At 43.6% G+C, this 11,842-nt stretch overlaps 1 protein-coding gene across 1 annotated transcript in view; it reads right to left on the minus strand.

Annotated features, from left to right (window-relative positions):
• Window positions 1-11,548, minus strand: part of NPAS2 (neuronal PAS domain protein 2) — a gene marked incomplete at its 3' end in the record, with an annotated part of 48,133 nt that extends 36,585 nt beyond the window's left edge. Inside the window, exons 1-5 of the mRNA XM_010155013.1 lie at window positions 11,501-11,548; window positions 5,298-5,446; window positions 4,623-4,648; window positions 3,798-3,802; window positions 2,317-2,377 (exon numbers count right to left, since the gene is read on the minus strand). Of these exons, the coding sequence (XP_010153315.1) occupies window positions 2,317-2,377; window positions 3,798-3,802; window positions 4,623-4,648; window positions 5,298-5,446; window positions 11,501-11,532 (273 nt within the window). The remainder of the gene's footprint in view (window positions 1-2,316; window positions 2,378-3,797; window positions 3,803-4,622; window positions 4,649-5,297; window positions 5,447-11,500) is intronic.
• Between the last annotated feature and the right edge of the window lie 294 nt (window positions 11,549-11,842).

Genomic DNA, 11,842 nt, shown 5'->3' on the forward strand with positions numbered 1-11,842 from the left:
GCAGTGTTTGAGCAGTATGGGCACTGCAAGCATGACTGAATTGGAGTTGAGTTCGACTGTAGTCCAGAGGCAACACCTGGTCAGGAGACAGGTGTAGTGGGAACAGCGTGATCATGGGCGTTAAAAAACCTTACTGCAAACCCAGGCATGCCTCCAAGCCAGACTGGCAGTTGATCCAGTGAGCCACAGCACATCTTTCCCCCCTGCTGACTTCAATAAGGGAAAGAATTCTGAGAACACTGGAAAATGCTAATTGTTTTTCAGAGAGAAAAAAAGAAAGAGGAAAACACAAAGCCTTGAATAAAGACACAAACATATGTTCCTTTTTCCAGAGAATGCTGATCACCCACAACTATTTAAGTCAATGGGAATCTGCTGGTGCTACAATCCTTTGAAAAGCAGGTCAATAACTTATACCCCAGTAGAAAAGCGTGTGTTTAGCATCTCTGAAAACCCTCCAGCTGCTATAGTTAGTTTGATTTTGTTAATCTAAGTGCAGAGAATATGTTTTTCTTTAGTGTAGTACATTCAAGCTGTTTTCTAAAAAGGCATGATAGCTGTTAACCCATAGAAGAGAGCAGTAGTTTTACAAGGCAGCTGGATTGTGCATGTTACTATGGTGAAGGTTCTTGGTTGGTTTTTTTAAATGAAACATAACATTTTTTTTTTTATTTCATATCCAATGCAAATTATACAAAGTGATTCACATCAGAATTTTGCGGTAAAATCAAGTTAATGTATGCATATATAATTCTATTTTTATTTACTCACAACTGGTCCTTCCAACATTAAGAAGGCATATCCCTCTTCAAAGATTTTACTGCTGCAATGCTCCTAGATGGACAAACAGCGCCTAATACCTATTCCTGGGTAATCTGATGACATCCTTTTCAACGGGGTAAGAAAAGGCCATTTTCAGGAAAGCTGATGTATTACTGCAATTATGCTCTGATTCTTTTGAATCGGTGCTTGAAAAAACCCTTCCCACCTTTTAATAATGGGATGGGAAAAACTTCAAGCAGTCTTGTCCAAATGTTAATAAAATAAGATTAGTAAAGGCAAAAAAGAAGAGAACGATGAACAGCAGGCTCAACAGGACATCCCAATACCCAATGTTGCCGTGAAGGGCATGGAAAATCACAGTAGCAAGAAGGTGATTTATAAGCTGGGAAACTAAAAGCAATTGTTTTAATCTAAAACTGTGTGGCATACAAGTAGAATCAACAAAGGCCCAGCCGGTCCAGACAACTGCCAATTTATTGCTATCTGCGGGAAATATTTCAGTGCAGACTGAAGGAGTTACCTATGTCAAGTTCCCCTGTGCTGAGACGAGAGTGGGTGGTTGTCAGTGCAATGGGAGCAAAGCCTGTCTTAACACTGGACCAGGGGAGCCTCATCACAACGAACTGCAACGGCCGAGGGACTGCTAGCCACTGAGGGCCAGCAACGTGCCCCAGCTTCGTGCCACCCCTTGGTGAGTCAAGCTGCTCCCCAGCATCCTTCCCTGCCTGCTGCCAGAGCCTGGATTACATCCCGCATTCACATCATTTGTGGGAGGAGAAGCTTGTTCTCAAAGGATGCTGCGGGGCCGTGCAACCTCCATGTGTTTAGTGGAACACATCGCAGAAGCTCCATGCTAAAGAAGGTTCTAGCTGTTACTGAGAGAAAAATACATTTTAGCAGCTCATTTGCATTTCATCTCGAACCTACATAAATGCCATTGAGTCACCTCCCTTCAAATCCCAGCTAGCGTTAAAAGCACCTATGGTATAATTTAAAGGTAATTTAAAAACTATCATTGCAAAATAACCCTGCTCCCTGTTAGAATAAAAAGTGTTTGATAAAGGCCTTGAAAATCATTAGAGTGGAAGTATTAAGTGTATCAAACCAAGAGGAGCTGTCAGGTTTTATCTGCCTGTACAGCACCTAGCACTAGAGGGACGTGACACTGTTGCTTTTTAGCTGCTAGTCTTGCATAAATATTAGGCAATAATAACGCCTTCCAAGTAAAGGAGAAAAACTGCTGCGTGCCCTTTTCCTCACCTCTGTTTGTAAAAATAAAATGTAACCTGTGACTTGAATCTCTCCCCTGGATTGCATTTCTTGGGAGTCCCTGTGCGGCTTTGCAGGCTACGGCAGTTGAGAGTGAAACGCAACACGTGGGGACTCTAATCCCTTGTCCTGGTGACAGCTCTGCTTGACGGTCAAACACAGCAGTACCTGAAACCTCCTCTTTTGGAATCGCAGGTGACATTTTATTCTAGACGCGTGGGTGTTTCCATGACAAAATTAGGAAAGGTATATATGCATGTTCACCTCCAACATCAGCTGGGTGAATTCTTCGTTGCTGAGAAATGAAGGCTTCCAGTCCTGCATGCTGAGACTTCTAGACAAATAAAATATTTCAATTTTTCAAATTCAAAGAAACTTGGATCTTGCAAGCCTATATATGAGTTGCTATGAAAAGACAGAAATCACCTTTACAGTAAAATATTGCAGTTTTCAAGTACAAGTTTTGCATACAGGAACAGTAATGACTATCTAAACTGAGCTTGATACTGAAATGTTTTCCTCATCTTTTTACTCATCCCAGCTCGAACTGACTTCATTGATATCCTGTATTCACATAGCCATTGGCCTCAACCGGCCTTACTTAGGTATTGATCAAAAGACAAAACCAGTTTGCATGAAATTAAAATCAAGGCAAGGATTAGCATGTGTCAATTTGATGTTTACAATTTGCAGCTTCCAAATTAGGATGCTAGAGAACTAGGGTTCAGCCTACAGCTTCTGTGCCAAATAGGGAGCAGCAAGAAACCCCCTTCAGAGGAGCCCCAAAGGGCCGTGACCCCAAATGGCAGAGCTATTGCTCTGTTCTCCAAAATCCAAGTGACACCTGAGTGTTTCTACCAGCCATTTGCATGTAGGTCTACCCGAGTAATGCGTTAATAAACTTGTCAGACAATGTTAGAGGGGACAGATCTTCTCATTCAGAGAGGCTTGCGCCAGTTTTGTTTTCTGCTCACTCTGCTTGCCTAGAGTGCTCTCTCATTCAGCACTGTAAGGAGGGGATGCTACACACAGCCTGTCTTCTCCTTTCGGCACCGCCTGCTAATTAATCCTATTGATTAACACTTCCAGAGCGTGTAATACCCACCGCTCCCTGTGCTCCCTATTCAGAGCACACATAGAAACTGGCCACAGAAATGCAAGTGGCTAAATGATATTAAAGACAATAAATTTATACCAGTGCCTGTGCATGTTTCCACCCGGAAAGAAATCAAAGCCTCCATTTGGGTTTTATTAGTGGAGTTGGAGCCGCCTGCTTCTAGCAGCTCATCCGATGTGCTTTCTGCACTGCTGGGGGCTGTCACTGAGAGCACGGCTGCCCTCCACAGCCCCCGTGGTCTTACGCAGAGATTTCAAAGACAGAGTAAGGAAAAAGAGAGATCAGCCCCGATCAGATTTTTATCATATAGTCTCAGAATATAGTATACTTTCAGCAGATCTGTAGCTTGGAAAAGCTGATGTACACGAAAGAGCAACTGTTTGAAGAATTACTTGAGATTTGGGAGATTCTCTGGATTATAAAGAAGGGGACTGTTTATGAAGCAAAAAAATCTGAAAATTGACCTCTTCCTCTGTTGTAACTAAATTCTTGGTTTAGCCTACTAAATGAAAGGGAAATATGACTGAATAAACCAGATTCAAAGTACACTGAAGATAATCAACATTTTTAAATGCTGATGCTTTGTATTATATTGTGTGACTACTAATCTAGTTTAAAAATAGAAAACATTTGCTTTTTTTAGAGAGTGCACAAAAACCAGCCACAGTTTGACCCAATTGCTGTGGAAGGATTTGCGACTGTTAGCTTTCTTTTAACTAGATGTTCTTGCAGAAATGAAGTGCCTTTTGGAGTAAATTATTTGGGCTATCAGCTACACTTGCCTACACTTATTCAAATCTCACACAATTGTTCTTTGCTTGGCTTTATAATTGAGCATGTTCACATCCTCCTCTACTCTGCCTTGGGCAGCTAAAAAGAAAAAAAAAGTTATTACTGTTATTTTTTAATAGGTATATACAATTATTAAACTTTGAGATGTCTTAGTCGTGCCCTCCTGTATGAAATCATCTTGTCTGTGGCAAAAATTAATTTAAAGAGAAACTGCGCTCTAACAACAGAACCACTATAATTATTTCCTCAGTAAGTTTGATGTTTGTGATTCCATTACGTTGGGAGTCATGATATAAAAGGTTTTATGGTCTTTTCTATTTCACCCTGAGCTCTCCAGGGAGTGAGGGCAGGAGGTGCTGGATGAGTGATGGCGAATATGGGGATGCAGTGTATCAGCTCGCGAGAGCCCTTTCTGCTTTGAAGGACCAGGAATGTTCCCCACTCTCCCCTGCTGAAGCCTCTTACTCACAGGAGCAGAGCAAGAGAGCCCCATTTTAAACCAGTTCCCTGATTCCTAAGGGAGAAGCATTTCCACTGCCTGCTGCTGGCAGATGTCTATGTGTCAGGGACTCACAGTGTGCGTTCCTCTCACCTCTGGAAACTCGACCAACCAGACTAGGTCAGCAGGGTCAGAAATCTCCTCTGTCCCCTGTGAGGGTACATTTGCGAGGGACTGAACTGTCACTGCTGCATGCGTTTTAAAGAATAAACTCCTGCCTTGCTAACTTTTCTCCAACTGCATACTGTGCAAACGTGATGTAGCTTGTGTTTGTGCAAACCGGGTGAAGTACGTCAGCTATCTTTGGGTGCAATTTACTCAAGCTGACTTCAAAAACTGGGGCCTTTTCTAGTCTGAGTTTTCTGCTCACTGTGGAAAATTGAGTCCTACACAGTCCACTGAGGAGCAGGGGGGCTGAACAGATTGCTTCCCTGTATTTTTCTGCAGAGAAGCTGGGGCGAATGCTTTGTTCTTCTACTCAGAATACAGCGAATGTCAGGAAGGGAATCTTCCCTCTGGCCCCACATCTCTCTTGTTCAAAGCATCCCTCTTCTTCACATGTGCTGCAGGGCACTGCCATCCTCCTTCCCTCAGTTCCTGCCATTCGCCCCCTTCTCTAGCAGGTTGAGAGTCATCCTCAAGCAAAGAGCAGCCAAGGAGATGGATTTGGGAAACACAGTGTCTGCAAATGATCTTTTTTGATGAGATAGAAAACAAACCCCAAACACCTTATGTTGGCACTTTTAGGCCCCTTAAGCCATTCTGATAATCACTGAAGGAAACAGGATATTGTAGTAACCATCTGGCAAGTGCATGAAGAGCTGAAGTAAATCTTACCATTGTGTTTCTGCAGAAAGCCAATGACTTTTTCCAGCACGGTAGTTTTGTCCATTTTGCGAGTGTTGCCTGGAAGCATGGAGCTGAGCTCTTTGATGAGAACATTGAACTGATCGCGCCTCTTCTTCTCAGACTTGTTACGCGAAGCCCTGCAGACAAGTTAACAAAAAAAAAAAAAAAAAAGGATGAGCAGGCCAGGAGGAAAATTCAACACATACCTGCTCTTCGCAATGTACACACATGGAAATGAGCCTGCTGTGTGCCTCAGTATGTGAAGATCAGCGCTGGCCTCCAGCAAAGCTGCAGAGGCGGGTAGGGAGCGACTGTTCCTACATCCTGCTCTTGTCTTTGGGCTTCCTTTAGAGTCCAGGGGGGACTGGAGGCTCTCCTCGCCCCTCTGTGCTGCCCCTAGACACTCTGGTCTAGCCTGTCAGGTCGGCATGAAGCCTGTAGGTTAAGGAGCTCTGTCCATCTCCACAGGATCTTGAAAGCTGATGTAGCCTCTGAGGAGGCACTCGGAGCAAGAAGAAATAGGGATGCTGTGACAACAGTAAAACTGTCCTCAAAGGAGAAGAGTGGGGACTGGTAAAACTATGGGTCATACCCATCCGTGCAGCCTTGACAGGAGAGAGCAAACCTGGGCCTGCAGCTCAGCCATTGCACTGGCACTGGGTTCACCTAGAGGGACCTGCCGGCTTTAGTTACAGGTCCTCTGGTTACTGCCAAACTGGCTTACAGAGAGGGATCAGGCTGTTTTCTTCCAGTCATTAAGATCAGGGACCTGAGTACATGTTGATGCAGCTCCCATCTGGTTCGTTTGCCGCCTAGTTCAGCCTCCTTTCCAAAGTGACAGGGGCAAGCAGGAGGGAGGGCATTGACACAACTCATCCCAGCATGGACTGGGTCTGAGGCTGGGATGTGTTCCTAGACCTCGCAGCTCAAAAGTGCGAGCAGGGGTCCCCTGCTTGTCCCTAGTCTCTGTGTGCCACTGAGCAAATTGCTCAAGGTCATGGTGCCCAACTCGTGAGGTGTGAAATGGGGACTCTGCTGATTTTTTCGCCAGTCTTGTCTGCTTAGCTTATAGATTCCTCAGAGTGAGACAGCTTCTGCTGCTGCTGGAAGAGCTCATAAGAAGAAAGGATCTGATTTCACTTGGGGTGTTTGGCACCATTATAATACTGTCATAAAGGCTGCTGGTAATCTTTTCAGCATGTGCATTTTTTTTTTTAAATTATATGTCAATCTATACATAAACATGTGGTTTCTGAATTGTTCCCACGAATATGGCAATCATTCTACTTGGTGGGTATCACCCAGACTTCTGTAGCCACGTGAAAACAGAAATAAATATAACCCATGAGGTTTGTGTGTTCTTCTGAAAGGTCTTCAAGCAGACAAGATTTGCCTTGTTAATTACGTAAAGATGTAAAAATCTGGTCACATGTAGACAGGAATGAAAATCCAAGAGGCCGGTTCTCACCCCAAGTTTCTCAGTCCCAGCTAACTCTGCTGTACCTCATAAGCAGCTCTGGATGTACACTGCTGGAAATCAGAGCAAAATTTAGTGCAGCATCTACCCCTCCCCCAAGGACCAGGATGGCAAGAAACATTTACAGCAGAGAAATCACTGCAGTGGCTTTTGGATGCTACTACTGACAGGGGTAATTTTTGTTTGTCTTGCTCTCAACCCTGGACACACTTGAAGATACACGGGATAGAAGCCAACACTTGATTATTTTACAGCTTTGAACACAAGAGATTGGGTGGATGCTGCCTGACTGATTTCAGCCTGTTCTTATTACAGTGCAAAAGGCTGTCAGAATGAGATGTGAAAAGCTCCAGCCTTATCCTATTTCTGTACAGTTCAAGGGGACGTTAAGAACATCAACATTTTACTTCCTCGTAGTTCAATCCTCAGCTCATTTTAAGCTCAAAGGGTCTTGATCTCCCCAAAAATAAAATAAACCACCAACAATCTATAGGGAAATTGTTGCTTCACCCCCATCCTCCCCCCCCCAAAAAAAAGAAAATGCCTTGACAGAAACATAAAATATCTATTTTTAACACTTGACATTTTATTCACAAAGGAAATATAAAAACTCCTCCAGTGGAAATAACTCTACCAAGGTCTGAACTGATGATCATAGTAAAATTTTAAAAAGGCAAAAAGTTAGGAACACCACGCCTCCCCCCCCCCCAATCCCCCAATTAGATCATCTAAACTATCCCTTGCACACTTGTAAATGCTTTGTTCAGTCCAGTTGTAAATGTCTTAAATAATGCAGTTTTCATCACTTCCCTGGGAAGATTATTCCCTAGCCTTGCTTACTTCATTGCTAGGGCATATAATTTATAGTAAGCCAAACCAGTTTCCCTCTTAATTCCATGTTATTCATCCCAGTTCTCCTCACTACTCAAAAAAAAAAAAAAAAAAAAAAAAGTCATATCCAAAGGGAAGAAAGAGACATAGTATGAATAAAATCTGGAGTTTTAGTGAACACAGCTAAAGGCAATGCAGGACAGCTTGAATTCAGAATGATCAAAATCATCCATTTAAAATGTGTTCTAAATAGCCATTTTCATTCTCATATATTTGCTGCTTATTGTCTTAAAGAGAGACTGATACTTGCTGAATAGTATCCATTACATCTTGCTGATTTACAATGAAATGCGGCTTTACACTATATTTCATATTTCCTTTTGCTGTCCAGTAGAATACACTATATATGCATCAAATCAAGTAACTATTCCACATATCTTCATTCAGATTCTTAAATTTACTTTTTATTGGAGTGGAAAATGGCAGGTGATAGTCCTTATTTATTAAGCACTTACTTATGGTTCACTTTAAGGTGGTTTTGTATGCAATTTGGAATTCAATTGAATTGCAAAAATTTATTTTAAAGTAATGTACTATTAAAGCAGACTAAAAGAAAAGTGGATAGAGAAAGAAAGTGCAAAAAGCATGCTTTTTGTTAAAGACTAATAAAAAAGTGAGCCTCATCTAGCATCAAAGAATTGAAAACAGAATGATGGTTTCTGACCTCCAGAGAATCAGGAGACCTCGAAGAGGTCTTCGGCGCTCCCGAGCGTGCTGCCATCCTATCTACATTTTAGTTCTCGTGTCCTTGGAGTGAAGTAGGGAGTCAAAGCAGGCAGAATGGGGCCCAAAATAACCAGTGACCTGAAGAAAGAGCTATGCTTCTTGGCCAAATACTAAACACTTGGCCCTGGGGTGGGAGCGCAGGTGCCTCTCCTCAGGAGAAGATAAATCCTCTTCCCAGCGTGGGCAGCTTGCCTGTGTGATACAATCCTTATGTGCCTAAAAAATTGCAGATTACTCTCTGCTGTGCTTGTGTGTGTGCTAGTCACACTTCAAACCTGAGAAACCCACCTCCTGGGCTTGGGTCCCTCCCTAAAGAGTTAAATGCAGAAAGTTCTAGTCTCTCCCTACTTTTTACTCAGAAAAGAAAAGAAGAGAACAATTTTCTTGTTTTTTTCACCCCCTCTAGCATTTCTCAGCACTGGGGGACCCAGTCCTTATACCAAGTAGAAGAAAACAAAGAAAGCATTTCGGCTGCAGCAAGGGACAGGTGAGAGTCCTCAGTTTTCAATGCACAACAGCAAAATGTTCAGCCAATGGCTTCTGCCAAGTCTGACTCTCTTTAAAGCCTCAGAAGAAAATCTGTAGCTTTTAAAATAAATGAAACCCAACAGAGAGGGTGGTGAGGCACTGGAACAGGTTGCCCAGAGATGTTGTGGATGCCCCATCCCTGGAAGTGTCCAAGGCCAGGCTGGATGAGGCTTTGAACAACCTGGTCTAGTGGAAGGTGTCCCTGCCCATGGCAGGGGGGGTGGAACTGGATGGTCTTTAAGGTCCCTTCCAACCCAAACCAGTCTGTGATGCTATGAATAGTTTTAGTATCCTGAAGTACCTTTAGACCTTCATGAAGCCTCTCATGATTTCAAACTTAATTTCAAATTTATATTTATTTCTAAAAACAAAAATGTACTTAAATTACAGTTTAAAGAGGCAATTTCCTTTTCTCATTTTCAAAGTTATAATTTTTTTTATCCATCTCGACAGAGGCCTGCCCCAGGGTATAACAAAAATTCTCTCCAGGAACAAACAGCATGAAAACCATACCAGATGGTGATGACAATCGTGGATAGTGAGGATATGTGTTATCCTATTTTTGTATTATATGGATTAGAATCACATAGTCCTTTAGGTTGGAAAAGACCATTAAGATCATCAAGTCCAACCGTTAATCCAGCACTGCCAAGTCCACCACTAAACTGTGTCCCTAAGCACCACATCTACATGTCTTTTAAATCCCTCCAGGGACGGTGACTCCACCACTTCCCTGGGCAGCCCATTCCAATGCCTGACAACCCTTTCAATGAAGAAATTTTTCCTAATATCTAATGTATCTCCCCTAGCACAACTTGAGGCTATTTATCACTTGTCACTTGGGAGACGAGACCAACCCCCACCTCTCTGCACCCTCCTTTCAGGCAGCTGTAGAGAGCGATCAGGTCTCCCCTGAGCCTCCTCTTCTTCAGGCTGAACACCCCCAGTTCCCTCAGCTGCTCCTCACAGCACTTGTGCTCCAGACCCTTCCCCAGCTCCGTTGCCCTTCTCTGGACGTGCTCCAGCACCTCAATGTCTGTCTTGCAGTGAGGGGCCCAAAACTGAACATAGGATTCAAGGTGTGGCCTCATCAGTGCCCAGTACAGGGGGACAGTCACTGCCCTAGTCCTGCTGGCCACATTGTTCCTGATACAGGCCAGGATGCCACTGGCCACCTGGGCACACTGCCAGCTCATGTTCAGCTGGCTGTCGACCAGCATCCCCAGGTCCTTTTCCAACAGTCAGCTTTCCATTAATTTAATGCATTTTTTTAAAAAACAATTAGCACACAAATATCTTGAAGATAATCGGGCCATCAGCATGTGGAGCAGTGATGAAAGGTGGGCTCCCTTCCCTGCTCCCCGTTTCCCTGACCTCGAGGTACCTGCCTGCCTGGGCAGATGGTTGGGTAGAGCGGCATGCAGAGCCATACCTGGTGTTGGCCCTCTCCTGCCTGAGAAGCCCCTCATGAAGAGGGGCAGCAGCTTGGTTCTGGGGGCTGGCAGGCCCCTGGCCTCAGCAGATCACCCCTCTCAGGCCTAAGCGGAGGCAGTGAGGTCAGTGCTGTGGTGCTGGGATCAAAGACAGGCCTTTGGCAGCCCGAGCACGCACACGTTAAGAGGAGGGAGCAAAGGGGAACGGCGGAGCTGGGTTGCCGCCTGTGCTGACCTATATTGGTGAGAAAACGCTGCAGGGAGGAAAGAAGCGGAGAAGGAATCAAAAGAGATGAAACTGGATCAACTAGTTGTGCCTGGACTGGAAATACTCTCATTAGAGGGAACCAAGGGGAAAAATGCTGGCAACCCACAGCTCCCTATAAAGCAGTTAAACTGCGGGCTACGGTATCGATAACGCATCCACAAAAAAATAAACCCAAATGTTCCAAACAGCTCTTCTGCAGATTTCAGTCAGATCTGACAGTTATTAGGAGTTTTATTGCCACGGGTCTTCTGCCTTGAAACACACCCTTCCCCTCCCCACAAAGTGTTCGCCACAATTTCTCCCCACCTGGGACTCGATGGAGTGCAGAATGTGTGTGAATAAAAGTTTGTGTCAGTTTAGGGCTGACACAGCACTTTTCATGGTCTTTCACTGCTCTGAAGGTAATACTTCTGGGTATTTTCATTACTGTGAGATAGTCAGTGCTGAATAAATGACTGTCATAATAGGGGAAAACCCCAACTTTTTTAGTTCTTTTTCTTTTGCAATTTTTTTTTTTTTTGTAAAAAAATTCACATTTTTATACACTCGGAAAGCTCAGGTGATGTATTATAGCAGCAGAAGTATGTTGTTAGTTCTTCAGTTCTCGTGTTCTGCAGTAATGTGAAGAAAACGATCAATGCCTTCCCTTTTTTGACATTTTTCACAGGAAACATTGCTACGTTTTTTTCTTCTTACAGGGTAGCCAAGAATAGGAGTCTGTGAGATGGCAGTTTTTCAAGTGGTGCTTGGCTGTATTTTACCCACTCTCTCTTTGATTAATTGATTATGGATAAAACAGCTTCTGCAGCAACAAACAGTATCAAGCTCATCACAAGTTACACAGAATTGTAAAAGAAAAAGTGCTCACCTCTTTGCCCTGTCTTTCTCATCTTCATCCATTAGATTGTCTAAGCAGTTTTTTCTGTTGAAGGAATGCAAGAATCATTATGCATTGTCATTTTGTTAGCTCTACTTGCAGGTTAATCTCAGAGTCGCTCCATTTAATTTTAATAACAGAGTGATGATATCCAGGTCAGATAAATGTGTCAGCAGTGCTTTATGCCACAGCCTTTCATTTTAGGAAACATCCATTGTGGATAACGTTACTCCTGAGCGCCAGGCTAGCCTTAGGGGCTCCAGCCAGGGATCAAGGCTCCCAGGCACAACACAGTGCGCCAGGACAGTACAAAACCAGCTACTTCTTGGGGAG

Source organism: Eurypyga helias, unplaced genomic scaffold (assembly GCF_000690775.1).
Source record: "Eurypyga helias isolate BGI_N326 unplaced genomic scaffold, ASM69077v1 scaffold29077, whole genome shotgun sequence".
Classification (NCBI taxonomy): domain Eukaryota; kingdom Metazoa; phylum Chordata; class Aves; order Eurypygiformes; family Eurypygidae; genus Eurypyga; species Eurypyga helias.